Below are 16286 nucleotides of genomic sequence, written 5' to 3'. Positions count from 1 at the left end.
CTTCTTCTACAATATCAATCTTTCAGTTGTTACTTAAGTTCACACACGAAAGATGTATAATGTCAAAATGAATGGCAACAAACCGACCACTGATCCAGACCGAGACAAGTACACAACATTTACAATGTCTCTTGAAGACACACAATTCAGTCATGGTTGTGAAATGTGGAGTAAACAGGTTTATCAAACAGATAGGATTTCATATGTATCTGCAAGCAAGCATCAGATATTCTCATCCCTTGCCCTCTACCCTATTTTTTTCTCTCTTTTTCATTCCTCCCTAGTATCCAACACCACCTCCAACTCCCCCCATGGCAAAGCGAGGCAGGCAATAGTATCTGCTCTATTACAGTGCCTCTGGAGATATCTGCCTTCTCAGCATGCAGCAATGCTGGAGACAGAGAAACACATAAACACATATGGTGCACACACAGTGGAGACCTCGGGTCTGAGATAATCAATGCCAACAGAGCAGCACTGGCTAGAGAAGGCAGAGAGAGGAAGAGAGAGGCCGATTCAAGGCTGAGCTCTGTTCATATAAGAAAAAGCCAGCAAGGAGAGAAGGAATGATATCTGTAGTTCTGTCATTGTGAACAATTTAAAGCAATCAAAATTGTTGTTTTTATTGTATACAGACATAAAAAAAAACGTATTCCAGCAATAAAAGAACACCACATGCTTTCAGCATCTATTTATAAATTGCACGAATGTGAGGAGAAAAAAAAGGGCGACAGCAAGAGTGTAAGACATCAGACTGACAGCACTCCTGCATCACAGTCGCTGTCTCCGCACACGGTGTCAACAAACCTCAAGGGAAGCTGACAAGAGGTGCAGGTGTCCAATGGCTATTAGTCTAAAAACTTCCTCATCTGTCAGTGAAGGGAACCAGTTAGTGAAGCAGCTGTCAATTAAACAAGCACTCATCTTGAGAAGCCTCTCACACTCAAAGCAGAGAGTGGGTGAAAAAAGACGTGCATGACAGGTGGTTGTATATGTGTTCTTGTCTCTCGACATTTCGGTTCAAGACCTTTAGCGAGACATTTTTCATGGCATATATGACATAGATTGGTTTGATGAAGGCCCATAGGGGGGGGGGATGTACTGAAATGCCAACGTGGAGCAAAAACAGAAAAAGTGAATCTTGTTGTTCACAGGAGTCTCAGCAGGGATGTGGAGCTTTCCATTTTTTAAAATCTTGGACAATTAAGTAATGGTACTGAGAATGCAAAAAGCGGACACGAAAAAAAATATACATTTCAACATTTTCTATGTCAATGGACTATTTATCCACAGCACTAAATTAGATGAGGGAGATTTTGCCTCCCAGTACCTGATCAATCCAATTATCAGTCCAGCTATGAAACCTGGCTCAATTTGTTCACTCCAAATGAATTCAGTGGGCTTATAATTAACCAGCTCTGCTTGGAAGCCACTGGGATAAAATATAGGAATATGGAGCTTGGAAAAAAATTCTTATCAGCATGTGAATCTTTCATGAGAAGATGTAAAACCTGCCAGGAGGAGGTTTGCTTACAGTCAATATGAAATTCAGACACTCAGTTGTATCATGAGACCCATTCAGACTTGACATGCATGGTAAGATCTGAGAGAATACACATCTCACTGAAGTAGTAAAACTATCAAAAAGCACGAGCCAGCCGTCTATATCTTAACTCTCTAGGTTGACTTGATCTTGGTGGTATTATCTCCCTTGTCTCTCATATCAAGAATGAAGGTTAATAATATTTAACTATGATCTCACACTGAGAAACAAAGGAAGCATGTGCTCTTTTTTGTTGTATTTTCTCAGTGGAAAATTCAAATGCATTTGTGTAGGTATTGTTAAAAGCAAACAACATTAGCACTCTACAGCTGAGACAATTTGCACATTAGGTTGTAAGAGCGTACCTGTCTGTCATTCATCTGCTACTATACATAATGCTGCTCTAGGAAATAGTGGTGCCATCAAGCAGAGCTTTTTTTTCAACCTAGTCAGCGTGGACCAGATGTTGAAATTTCATGTTAGTACAAACAAAGCTTCTGTATTTAATACGATTTCTTTTTTCCTAAGCGTAGTAAATTTTGCTATGAAATGCAATATTTAAAGTTTGATTAACAATGGTAATGTGCATATATATCAGTTTCCAGTGAAAATGCGTTCCTGTTACTGACCGACATGTGACGGCCTCTGCCCGAACCGCAACCTTTTTCTCTGCATGTGTTCCAGCGCCCTGGTGGGCGGGGCACGGCTTGTCAGCACCAACTGGGAACACCTGGGCCCTGTTTTCCCAGACCATAAAGCTGTGGTTGGCACTTCATTCTGCCTCTCACTCTCAACCCACTGTGTCATGCATTATTTAGTTTTTCTTAAGGTGGTTGTTGCACTTACATGACCCATAGCCACCTTCACACTCATGTGGACTCATCTGGACCATTTTTTAAAAAGAGATTTTTTTTCCTTTTGTACTTTTTTACATTTTTACATCTAGTTAACTCCCAGGCAAGATTGATGTAAGGGATATTTATGTCCTTTCCCATTGTTTGACAGATTACAGCTATCATTTGTTCATTACTCTGCATGCATCATTTCAATAAAGCCCCACTACATTAGTAGGGGGACTAGTGCTGGAGTCATACATTAAATAGACCGTTCTAACAGGATTCATTAATGTTTTTTTCTCAGAAGCTAATCAATTAATATAAACTCTACATGCATAAAATAAGCTCTAAATAGTCCCCTTATCATCCTTAACTTTGAAAACAAGTGACTATGATGGAATACCATCTGACAGATCAGCTGTAAATGTCGTTTTGCCTCAGTAGCAAAACATGAAGCAGAAATGGAGGCAAATGTTTATTAGTACAATTCAAATATTTAAATTGGATATCACACCCTGAAAACATGTTACCGCAAGAAAATAACAAAGCACTACAACAATACAAGAGACATTATAATAAACTCCACCAAAAAGTAATATTGGTGCATGACAGTGTTGTTGTTATGGTTGACTGTGGTAAATTGCCAGTAGATTGCTGTTTTGAAAATGACTTGAATTCTGACATGTTTTGCATATCTCATTAAATAGTGGGGGGGGGGGCACATTGACTATAGGCACATTACCTGCTTTTAATGTGTGTGTGTGTGTGTGTGTGTGTGTGTGTGTGTGTGTGTGTGTGTGTGTGTGTGTGTGTGTGTGTGTGTGTGTGTGTACATGTCTAGACATCTTTGAGAGGACAGAGCATTGTCATGCTACTATACTATAGGGACAAAATGCACGTCCCCATGAGTTTGAAGGCATTTTTGACGCTTAAAATTTGGTTTTAGTGTCAGGGTTAATATTTAGTTATGGTTGGGTAAGGGTTAGTGGAAGCAGCTAGGGGAAGCATTATGTCAATGAGATGTCCTCACTAAGATATGAAGATGAGTGTGTGTGTGTGTGTGGTTGGGGTTGGAGGGGCATTAATATTTGTATAAATGAATACAAAGTCACAGTGCCAAAGGCCATATCACTCAGAATATCCTTTTAATTATTTCCAGTTCCTCCTCAGTGTGTCTTACTTTTCATTTACAACTCAGCTTTATCCTCTCCTTAAGCTTCCAGAGTTCCTTCTAATATATTGTCTGCATTTGTGCCTCTTTGTTATATTTCTGTGATAGCCTTGGGAATTCTGGGAGAACCAGCAAAGCAAATACTCTACAGAGAAAAACACAGACTGAGAGAGGATGGCCAAACAGAGCAGGGATCTATTGGCAGATGGAAATTGCATTATGAAGTGTCTTTTCATATTCCGTATCATTTCAAGATAAAATACTGCCATACATTTGAGAGAATCAATGGGATAGAAAGCCTACTTGTAAGCATATACTGCAATTGTGTTTGCAGACACTTGTACCTGATTGCTAGGTTGTAGTAGATTGGAGAAGGCTTTCATTCAATTGCCTGTCTCGCACAACATGACACAGACCCTGAAATTGGCCTTGATGACAGAGAAGAATTTATTTTGTGGGTGAGGGTGGAAGAACCCAGCCAAGAAAACAAAGGCTGTGAATTTTAGTTTCTACTACAGCCACCCTAGCAACTAATTGGAAAAATGATTGAACTTGCATATTTGAAACAATATCATAAAATGTAAAAAGGTAAAACGAAAAATTGTCTGTTATTATTCAATTATGTTTAAAGGAATTGGAAACATTGACAATGACAACAATGTTTCGCTTTTTTTTTTCATGTGCTACAATATTAATGTTAAAAAAAACTAAGGATAGCGAAGCATCAACATGAAAACACACAGGCACACCTTTGTTTTACCATCTCCCTCACAGACATGCATACAGTTTGTACAGTAGTAGGCATGGCAATTTTACAATGGATGACACATTAACGGTCATCAAAGCTTCTCAGCAAACAGCAGCTCCTTCGCAAACATGTCGGCAAGTATTCCCTCAGGAGCGAGGTAACGATGCTCCAGAAGGAGGAGAAGCAGGAAGAAAATGGCAGAAAATAGGGGATGCAGAACTGACAGCCAGGCAGACACAAGAATGTGGTGCCTTGGAACTGTTCATCTCATTATTCCCCTTTCCAGGGAGAACACACCACACCCCTACAACCCCCCTACACGCACCCACTCTCACTCTTTTTTCCCCCCATTTTTGCTGCATGTTATAAATTACCACATCTGCAGCCTATTAGAGAAGATACCAGAATCTTTGGTTGTGGTGGGTAAGCAGTAGGAACAACACTGCATACACAGTCAATTACACTGCTGCTGCACTAGCAACTGCTCACATCTCTGATTCCAAGTGTCTCTCAGTGCTTTCATGTAGTGTGAGTTCTGTGAAAATACTCTGCTGAGATATTCTCAGTTTCTCGTATTATTTCTCCATTAGTGTTGTCTGATTAAATGTGCTTGTTACTCCAAAAAGTGACAGCATTACACCTTATGTTACTTAAAAATGTTCCTTTATGGGTCTTAGCAGCAGTGGCTAGTTTGCACTTTAACACCACATTCTTATCCTTTTCAATAAAACTGAAATTCCAACCACATAAGTTCATTTTTCCCACTTGTATAAATATGTTCCCCAGCACACTTTTGCCATTCCTCTGCACAATCTCAAGTTGGGTGATCCCAGCACAAAGCCACAGGAGATGGGTGTGTTGATTTTTTTTATATGTAACTATGTTAATATATTAGTACAATAATGCATTACATGACTGCGTTCAACAAAAATGTAATGGGATCATGGTAACACTCTAATTTGAATTACATTGAAGTCAACACTGATCATCGGCCTCATTATAGCACATTTGTTTATAGTGTGCTTCAGTAATGATGTTTAAAATATAACATTTATTCAGTATTTGTTTCAAACGATATGTAATTTACTTTATAGTAAGACCAGCCCAGTTTGATATTTATTTTCATCACCTAAATAAATAACTGCAAATGTATTTAGCCAATTCTGATTTTATGAATTTACCAAACCTATATTCAGAATCTTGTATCTTGGCAACAAGGACCTAAGAAAATAATTACATAATTAATATAATATTCAGAAATGGTATAAACTAGCTTAATCATCTTAAATCACTGTTTGATTGTGCAAAAACTAATTTATGTTTCCTATTTCAGATGAGCAATGATGGCTATAATACCAGAGAAGCTACGTGCCTTTGAAGCAAAAGCTAAGCATTTTACTCTAATGGCGTCCCAATTTTACTTTGTTAAGCAAAACGCGAACGGCGCTGAAAGGATCTGTTTGCTGAGATGAATTTCCCAGCAATTTGGCTGTCTGGTATTTATTCACAACATATAAGATTTGATTGTGTTTGGCAGGAATAAAATAAAAATGCCCGCCTCTAGTAGATCGCAATTGAATTTAGATGTGCTTAATGATAGTCCAAAAAGTTGGCATTTAATTCACAAACACTAACAAACAATCATCAAACCACAATTACGCAGCCCGCCATCTGGGAGAGTGTTCATTTTTCATTTTCATGGCCTGAAGGGACTGTCAGAGTTGTGCATAGAGTTATTTCTTTATTTATTTCAACGCATCAACACCCAACTTGTTCCACACAAAGTGGAAAAAAAGGCAAAACGTTTGGCACCTGAGGGTGTTAGCATTAACCCTGAGCACACATAAGACTGGTGGGTGCTGGTGACTGTGGTGTAACAGATAGAGGATGGATAACGCTAATATCTTAGCAAGTGCACAGACATCACTCTTCTGTTGGTGACAGCGGGATTACTACGCCACGCTGTAAGCACTTAATATTTTCACAGTGACAGTTTCACAAGCAAAATGGCACAGCAGACGTATCATAATTTATGTCCGTAAATGGTTTGTCAGAAGTTTTTACTTGATGATGAGGTTTTTGTTGTTAATTGATTCCCTTATTAGATGCACTGCTACAGTTAAGCATGTTAATGCTGCTTATTGTTTCTTGTGCAAAGTTACAAATCAGCAAAGGGGTGAGCATAAAAGGCATATGACATCAGAGCAACCTGACACAACGAGCGTAGGGTTTTATTGGAAATAGATAAAATCAGGTTGTATTACTGCTCTAAGGATGCAACAAAATCCAACCACCAAGAAAGTTCTTTGTTTAGAGTGTGAAAGGCGAGGGGAGGATTTATTGTCAGGGGAAATGGGACAAGCCAAACAGTATCTAACAGGCAACAATTAGAGCAGAATACATTAATTAAATGCAAAATGCTGCCTAGCATGATTTAATGGGCGGAGAAGAAATGAAGAGATGCAAGGCAAACGAGGGAGAGATGCGCTAATATATATTTTATGCCACTCATGTATGGGCACACAGAAGCAAACTCTACACAAAAATCATTCAAAAATCATAACCTCATGACTACAATACACAATATGCAACGTAAAACTGGGTTTCTACAGTGAACCTAAATGACATATGTGTGATCATATATAAAAGTAGATTCATCAGTTTTGTTTTTTCTTTCTGCTGGTTTAAACACACACACACATGCATACACAGAGACACACACACACACATACACACAATATTCTTTTGTTTAGAGAAACTATATGGAAAGCAAGATGGTTGCAATTAATGTTGTCATTCAGTAATCACCCAGAGTGTAAAAATGTGAAGGTCAGTCTTTTCCTCTATCATGACGCTCCAACTGTTGTTTCGGTTAGTATGCATACATATACAGCCCAATTCTCATAAAATATACACACAGACACAGACTAAGGGCTAGCTTTTGCGTCATGATTATATGGCCACACACCCAGGAGCCATATGGTCTTTGTCAGAGGCTCTTGAGTGCTTTACTTCCCTTCTCCTTTCACCAAGCCTTTGCAAGCCAAACAAAGTCTTTCCCTACGTCCTGACAGTCTGGTACAAACTTGGCTCTTGGAAAAGCTCAGCTGAGGGGAATAGAGCAACTAAAACTGTTTAGACAATACTTGAAGAGCACTCGCCCCCAGTCTCCAGACTGTAAACACAAACCAGCTGTCCCTGGAGTGTGATACTTATTCACTGACTGATCTAACCATAGGCCAACAGGGAGGGAATAAGGGAGCGGAACACAGGATCAGGAACGAGAGGATAGCACAGCTTCCACAGACTGTCACAGGCAATTAGAAATAAATACTGATATGTTGCTCTGTGGCTGTGAATTGAAGACCATTCGCAACGTGTCGGTGGTTGTCTATAAAATAACATCGCTTCCCGTCCATATGGAGCGCAAATGACAGCGTTCCTGTGATATACCACTCTACTGCCACTTAAAGTCTCTTACTCCATTTATCCAGAGTGACTGGAGACAGGATGTTGTCAGCGGCAGTGACAGCCATCTGAAGTAAAGAGACATCATTTAAGGGATAGGGGCAGTCAGAGGGGGACAAGCACTCTAAGAAGCCACCTCTCTGTCTTTGCTGCCTTGTGTATCTCCTGAACCTGCTCAGTTTTAGCACAAGATTTCAACCACAGAGAAAAGACAGGGTCCCATCACAAGCTGCCAATCTGACAGGGTGACTGAGGTAAGCATATCTCACTGTCCACGTCAAAGAGAATAATACAGTGGACATGTCTATTAATGTAACGCATTTGTGTAATTACTACTTCATATGGCTTCCACTGACTTCCCAGCTACAACTCTCTAGAGTGTGGCCACAAGCCAACAGTGGCTCAGTAATATTTTGTGTGGCCCAGCAACCCTTCCATTCATCGGCAATTTATGTCACACTATAATAATTATCAGTGACCGAGACCAAAAGGATAGTTTCAGATTCTTTGGTATAACTGTCACAGTAGACTAAACCTAGCTAATACCACCAGTATTACATTATAATATTATATTAGTGATATTAGGCATACTTATTACATATTTACTACAGTTTTCCATAGTCTGTCTTTCTAACAAAAAGAGAGTACATTACAATATTGAGTGTGTCTTATCAGTAGGTGTCAATTAATATAAAAAGAACAAGATAAAATATTAACAATAATAGATCAAAAATAGTTTCTTGAGTTACAGCATACTGAAAAACAGGGTTATGAAATGCTCCCTAATTTCAGCTCGTAAGCTCCCTGTAAACTGTCAAGTTATGACAAGTGGTATGCTTCAATATAGACTCATGAAGTCAAAATAACAGGGTTGCAACATCTGCTGGTGAGCAGGGGACACATGGTTCTGTAGAGCACATCTGTTAATAGTATGAATAATGTATTAGTTCATATACCAATAAATTGTATATACAAACAGAGAAATCTTGTGGGACGCTCTAATTGCACGACGAGTCTCGGTTCTGTATGGATGTCTTTCCCTGTGGCTCATTACTTCATCACTGCAGTGTTGCTGCTTAACCTTCAGCCCTGCAATGAGCATCACTTTCCTCTAGCAGATGACAATGTCCAATTTCATTAAGAATAACATTTATTTCTCTCTCTTACTGAACCTAAAACTGTTATACTACACAATAACCTTTGGAGTACACAAGCTGTGACTTTGCCTTCACCTCAATAAAGCTCTCCATGATTGAATCAAGTGGCTGAGGTCAACAGGACATATGTTCATTTCCCAGGGTCCACTAGGGTCCCTGCGGGCACGAAAAAATATGCTGAGTGTCTTCAGTGACATTTATTGGATACGAACGAAGTTAGATTTTTTCCCCTTTTTTTTCTAATTTCATCTCTTCCACTTTTAGAGAGGATTCCTCTACACAGTGCGTGCACGAGAGTGTGTATGCCTGTGCTCATGCATGTGCCGATGTTGTGCATGCTTACAAAGTATTTCAACCCTGTGGTCATGCTTCAGGCACCAGCACATAGTACATCTGTCACTGTCTCTACAACTTCACCTCAATTTTCTGCAAACAAGTTCCACTTCTGTGCCTTGAAGGACAGATACTTCTTCCTCCATGTCTTCTGTTCCAGTCTGTCTCTGTCACTCCTTTCCTGCTCCCATCACTTTACATCTGTCAGCCTCCAACAGCCTTTTGTCAGTCGTCTCAAAGCTTTTCATCATCTTCCCCCGATGTTAGTTAAATTGTAACAGCAGCAGCAATGGTTTTAATACAGTAAATTCACTTGGAATTGAGTTGAGGTTTTAGTAAGTTATTATTTCCCACTGTAGCGCTCACATTTTCTTTGTCGCTAAGAGATGAAAAAAGCTAAATCTCTCTGTGGGATTCTTGTCAGTGTACTCCAGCAATCTCCAATCACAGTACAAAAACATATTCAAAAAACATATATTATATAAAGTGGCAGCATAATAATGACAGCCATATTAATTGACTATGACCTCTTTAATGATTTTGGGGGACATTAGTAAAAAAGAATGTTATATTATATGTTACAGCAAATGACTATTGTCATGTGTTCATAAAGAAAAACCTCATTTGACCTGAGTTAATTTTTGATGCAAAGTGCATGCCATCATGTGATTGCAAGTCCTCCCAGGTGTGGGACATATATATGGCTACCTGTAAATGCTTAAATAAATATGCTGCAATCTCATTCGCATATTGTGTTGTATGCATGAATCCATGCTGTACTGATGCCCTTCACCACCTGCTTCATTCTTCCAGCTTCCAGCTCTTTTTAACCAGCACAGTTTGTGTCTCACTACACAGACTGCAGATAGCAAACACAATGCACAGTGGTGTGAACGTTTACTGTATCTAACTATAATTTTGTGCGTGCACTTGCTCTGTTAGCAGGGTAAGGACATTTCTGCACATGCTAGTGAATGAACCCCATTGTCTTTTTTTTTTTTAATGAAAGACCTTGTTTATTTAAACTATACAATGTTAAACCACTTCCTGCACATATTACAGCATCCAGGCAGTAAAAGTGCCTGTCACCTGACCTACCACCCACAGAAAACATTTAGCCCCCTGATAAACAAAGAAAAATGATAAAGGATGCCCTCAGTGACCGAGCAGATAAAAGCCTTTATCAAGCAAGACTGAGAAAACATTTTTCTTACAAACTACGAGAAGTGACCGTCGTAGTTGCTGAGCACTTACACGGTGTTGCTGGCTTCAAATTCAAACATTTGATGTTGAAACTGTGCATATAGTATTTTAAGTAAATACAGCATTAAAAAGATTTTTCAATCACTGTATTTCATTTTTGCATCTCGCAGAGCACCGCAACGTTTTAGAAACAGCTGGATTTTAAAGAGAAACTGTAACACATCCACTGCCACCTTTTTGAAAGCATCTCCTTCAAACAAAGCAATCCTACACCATTACTATTACCCTAAAGAGGCTGAACAAATTACTTCATACACTTTTGACAGAGTAAAGTCAGTCCCCTTTTTAACACTCCCCAGCTCCTCACCTCTCTCTTCTAAACACCTTAACTCAGCAGCATTTGCCAGAGGGCATTTTGTTTTACCATGTAGCCCCAGGGTGACCCATGAATCCGTGTGACCTCTGAAGGATAAAGCCGGGAGACATAATTCATCCAGGCAGCTTCAACAAGTCCTCTCTGTGTTCCCCCTCAACCTTAAAACCTGGCAGTAAATTTAGTGAACTACAAGTAATAAACTCTCTCCCTGGAGGGCTGAGCTTCTCAAGGTAGGAGCGCTGATCTAGCACTACCATGATAGCATTTGACCAACTCTTTCATTATAATTCAAAAGGTGAACCAGATACTGGAGGGGTATTATTATTCGAAAACCTTGATGTCTGCCCATGAGATTGAGTCTGGGTAGCGCACTGCAAAGCTGACGCAGCTGAGCAGAACTGGGGATTGACAGTAAAAGATGGGGAGCTCTGAAGTGTGTGAGGGCACGGTCGTGGTTATTAACCCTTGTCACCAGCACTTTCAGGCCATTATTTACTCCTGTTTCATTCACACTAATCCTGGCATTTCTTACAAAAAAATGCCTAAAAGACTGTCAGTGTATGTGCACACCCTGTTCTGACGCTCGCAAGTCCTGACCTTTTGCTCTTTGGCCTCTTCTACTTCAGATGGTCCATTCCAACAGTCAAGATAACACATAAACACACGCGTATGATTGGTTGCATGCAAGCAGATGGATTCCTGCCTGTGACATAGTGCAGTAAAGGGACTGTTTAACTGGCAATTCCCCATGCTGGCTGTTTTCAGAGCCATGATTCAGCAAGTTGAGGTTGTCACCTGTTGGGAACACACAGCTGACACCTGTCTGAATTTCCTTTATGGTCTCTCAACAACAAGCTAGTTAGGAATGAAAGTTACAAAATAAAAAGAAGATTGGAACTGCATGATGCTTTTCATGTATAATCAGATACATGAAAGTGGTTAAGTTGGAAGGTGCCAAAAACTTAAATAAACACTCATTTTAGTACAAATAATTGAATAACTTTAATCATGTAGATTATTGTAAGGTTATATGCAGGAAACAGTGAGCAAATGAGAAGAAGCTACTTGCTTTCTTTTAAAGTAGATATTAAATTTGCTGCTATCTGTGTTTTTGGAAAATTTAATTAAAATGTTTATAAAAGCTTTGGTGATTAAAATCTGGTCGTGTGGGTAATGGACCTGGGTATTAGATGGAACTTTTAAATTCTTGATCAAACACTTACAGATATGAGACACACTTTGGTGTTGTTTGACTGCTTCCACTGATCCTGTTTGTAAGATGCAGTGTCTGATAGATAAAACCCTCCTGGTGTTTGCATCTTTTTTCTTTAATGGCACTGCCAACATGAAGACACCAACAAAAAAAAAACTCAACAAAAAAAACCCACACACAAATTAAAAGGAACTTACTGGCTACTTCCAGAGAAGCATTGTGACTGATCGCCTGGCCCAGATAGTTTCGGGCCACACACACGTAGCTGCCATCGTCTGGCTTGCTCCGTCGTCCATGGACGATACGCAGGAAGAAGAGGGACCCGCTGGGAAGCAGCATACGGTGGGAACGGGGATTTTCCCGATCCGTCTCAACACGCTCCCCATCTTTGTACCATTCCACCGTAGGCGGCGGACGACCCTCTGCCTTACAATTGAGAGTGGCTGGCTCCCCTTTGGACACAATGAGGTCAGAAGGGTGTTCCACAATGCGGGGAGGGAAGTCTTCCTGGCGAAGACGAGACCCTAGAGAGGAAGAATGGCACAAGATTTCAGGCATAGCATTTATTAGAAATTAAACTACATGTAGATACATGTTAGCCGAACACAAAAACACCCCAACAACGAGCCACAGTGAAATATAACAGATAATCCTTCCACTCAATAAAGAGTGGTGGTAATCAAAACAGCAGCAGTTCTAAAGGAATTAGACATGGCACATTATTATTGATGTGTAAGTGCCTTCATTAAGCAATAATCCAGTCTGACAGTGTAATTACCACACAAACACATCCCCTCTCATACTACACATCCCTCCCCATAATATGTTTTGTTCTTGTTTAGTAGTTTGGAACCCCACGAGGCAGCGTAAATTAAAAAGAAAAGAAAAAGATGATGACACGCAAAATCCTCAGGAAGTAATATCTTTGAAAGCATGTCTAGCCTTCAAATGTGTATTTATAAGACGTAAGTATTCACAGCTTTTAAGAAAATCTTTTAAGCTGAACTATAATAGGATTACGGCATTATCTGTGGTCCCACTGAACACTGGGATGTAGATTTTTTGCGTTTATTGTGCTAGTTTAAATATTTAGCCTATTTAACTGTAGTAAGACTGCACTTCAGTTAAAACTGAAACGAGTGGCAGAAAGATCTCCAATAAGTATACTTTATAAATGACCCAGGGAATTTATAGTTTCCAAAATATTTTCGTGTAACCTCTATGGAGCTTCTGTGGTATTTTTTGCAGCTGCCTGTTCTGAATGCCTGTCCTCAGGATAAACCATCACTTTCTCCCCAACCTATTCAGTTGAATATATATTTTTACACACATTTATTTATGATACGTGTTTACAGCTGAAGCCAATTTCGCCATCGCCTCAGAAATTGTTAAGCAAACCAAGATGAAATGAGAAATCTGCAGCCACACCTACACAAAACGCCCACAAAATCACCTCTAATCCATGAAATACTGTGGAGATGTCAGTCATACTGGTCTTTAAAAGAAACCATGCAAGAATGAATCCCAGTGAAGCAGAGGACAAAGAAAACCTCCCTAATGAGAGAGCCAGGTACACAACTCCAATGCCTCTGTACATCTTACATTCTATTCATCTCTTTCCAACCCCCATCACACTGAAGCACACACACTAGCACACTACCAACAGCTCTGCAAACAGACCATTACTCATTTTCTGTCCTCCGTCCCTCCTGTATTTTCTGAGTCTTGGGTGGATTCTGCAAGACTGCCACAGGTGTTATTGTTTTCCAGAATTAGTTTAGATTACCTGTAACCCTAACACAAAATGCACAACTAGGTGTGTGCAAAGGCGGTAGCATCGCGCAATAGAAGAGGGAGGACGTAAATGGCCATTTTGCAACTGCTGTTTACCCGTTCTATGACTGTGGAAACACTTCTGTTCTTTCCTGCTGTTTCTAACAGTACTTTATACAGCCTTCAGTCGGTCTTGCATTAACGTACCAATGGCCCTGTAAAGCTGATAATCACACTGTGCCAGAGAGTGATGAGCTCCTACACTCCCGCTGCAACCAATAAATCCCACACAGACAAGTGTTTACTCAGATAGATAACACCTTGTGAAATGGGTGAGAATGTGATCTACTGGGTAGTGTGGTGCAGTTCTGGTGTTTGTATAAAACTGAATTTTCTCAGGAAGAAAAGAAAATAGTACATAGAATAGAACCCCCAACCACACAGTACACAAACTGATAAGAACAAAAAGGTGAGGATTGTGCAGGCTTATCATTAAAACTGAAAGATATGCTGGAATTTGTATCTTTTGCATCCACAATACTCCATAATTCATGGACAGTAGCCGATTGACTAAATGGATGAAGACAGCTGAGATAAGTCCTCCCACTCCATGAATTTTACATTTTTTTATTACCTTTCACCAAATTATTTCCTCTGTCTACTGGTCATTTTTTTCTGTCAAATGATTGATCTAACTAATAGGCTACGTGTTAATGAATGCAAAAATTGGTAAAAGTTGATTTCTACATAAAACAGATAATTACACATGTAAAGGAAAAAATTATCCTCAGAATCAAGCAGGAGCTCCACAGCAGTTTCTTATTTAACAAGAACACCTTGGCATGGCGGAAAAGTAGCCTGAAGGCATGTAGCAATGATACAAATCTGTTTAAACAGATGCCTGAAAATGAATGCGCTGAATTTTTAAGCATGGAGCATGATTTTGGCCATCTGAGTGGGCTTTTACTGCAAGCTGGCAATCACATGGAGAGATTGCTTCGGTGTCTGAAAATGATGTATCGCTTTCAGTATCTTTTTAAAAAGCTCCTGTTGTCCTAAAGAGATCAGTGCACGCAACACAGGGCTAAAGTCCAGTTATCTCTTGGAAAAGATATAACAGACAGCCAATAGCTAAGTCACGCTAGAACGACAATAGTACAGCAACCCTCTTTGCAACTAGGAAATATTGGTGGTTTTTCAGTGATTGCACTCAGTGACAAATTATAAGTAGCTACAGTGGTCAAATCACTTTCAATTGCAAGGTGACTCCACAGGTCATCTGGTGGGAGGCAACTCATCTCCAGAAAGTTGTTTTTGGACTCAGACTAACTGCGATCAGATTGTCAAAGGTTTACAAATAACAGCCGTCTAATTTTTAAATGCACACAGATGCAGACAAGATGTTGCAATCAACTTGAGTCAGTCTGAACTTATGAGTAAAACTTGTCTGTGACATGTCTCTTTGCAGTATGGGGCTCAACCTGTTGCCAACTGGTTGTATTCTGGTTACCAACTGTCATTTTGCAGTTAAATTGCCATCCTGCAGCACCAAAGTCACTTTGAAGATGGCACTAATTGCAAGTGACCTAGTCAAATAACTATTTCAGAGACAAGGAGACTGCAGGTTCACTGCATACAATTGCAGTAACTCACTAATGTGCTGTGGTCTTCGACTACTGTTTTCCCTAGTACGACTGTAGCACAAACTGGAAGCCTTGAAACACTGACTGTAGACTGACTGAGTCTAAATGATCAGAGGGCTTTCACAAGGTTCACAGTACAGTCACATGCAATCAATAGTGATCAAATTAGAATCAACTGGAAATTTTTTCCCCACCAAGGGACCATTTGGAACCACTGTACAAGTTAGAAAACCCATTTAACTATCCTTTTTTTTCTTTTGCAGCTGGGATTTCTGCCTACAAAATGATGGTTACAATGTTGAAGCAATGCTAGTTAGTCTCCAACACTTGTGGTGTTTTGAGCAGTTGCTTGGTAATGATATATATGATGCTACGTTTATATGTTGGCCATCACAATGTTAATATTGCATTGTTTATCGGTGGTAAAACATTTGTTGTTAATGTGAATTTCTGTTTCATGTAACTTTTGTGTGTGTGTGAAGATGGCCATTTTTCACTTGTACTATCCCAAATAAACTGCATTTAATTGCCAGCTTGACCCCATTCAATCGCAAACCCTCCATCTTATATATGAAGGAATATTAGGGCAACATTAAGAAAACAAAAACCTTTTTGAGAATAAAGTCAGAATTTCCAGATTAAAGTCGAAATTCGCAGTAATATTGCTTTGGTTTTTTTTAACGTGGTCCTAATAATCTGTCATATTTACACCTTACCCACTAGTAAAATGTAAATGCTACGCCTTAACATTGAGAATGGTAAGCTGTAGCACTTACACCTTACCATTCTGAGCATCTTAGATGAGCATGTACATGTTAACAT

General features: G+C 39.6%; 1 protein-coding gene across 3 annotated transcripts in view; it reads right to left on the bottom strand.

The window, feature by feature from the left end:
• LOC102791155 (roundabout homolog 1-like) overlaps positions 1–16286 on the bottom strand; it is an 83275-nt gene that overhangs the window by 49188 nt on the left and 17801 nt on the right. For all 3 annotated transcript variants that reach the window (XM_035911464.2, XM_087847165.1, XM_006799491.3), the window contains exon 2: positions 12246–12572. In XM_035911464.2, coding sequence (XP_035767357.2) covers positions 12246–12572 — 327 coding nt within the window. The remainder of the gene's footprint in view (positions 1–12245; positions 12573–16286) is intronic.

The sequence above is a fragment of the Neolamprologus brichardi genome, chromosome 10 (genome assembly GCF_056152115.1).
Source record: "Neolamprologus brichardi isolate AB-2024 chromosome 10, ASM5615211v1, whole genome shotgun sequence".
Lineage (NCBI taxonomy): Eukaryota > Metazoa > Chordata > Actinopteri > Cichliformes > Cichlidae > Neolamprologus > Neolamprologus brichardi.
The sequence above is the reverse complement of the archived record's forward strand: the minus strand, read 5'-3'. Positions and strand labels throughout refer to the sequence as shown.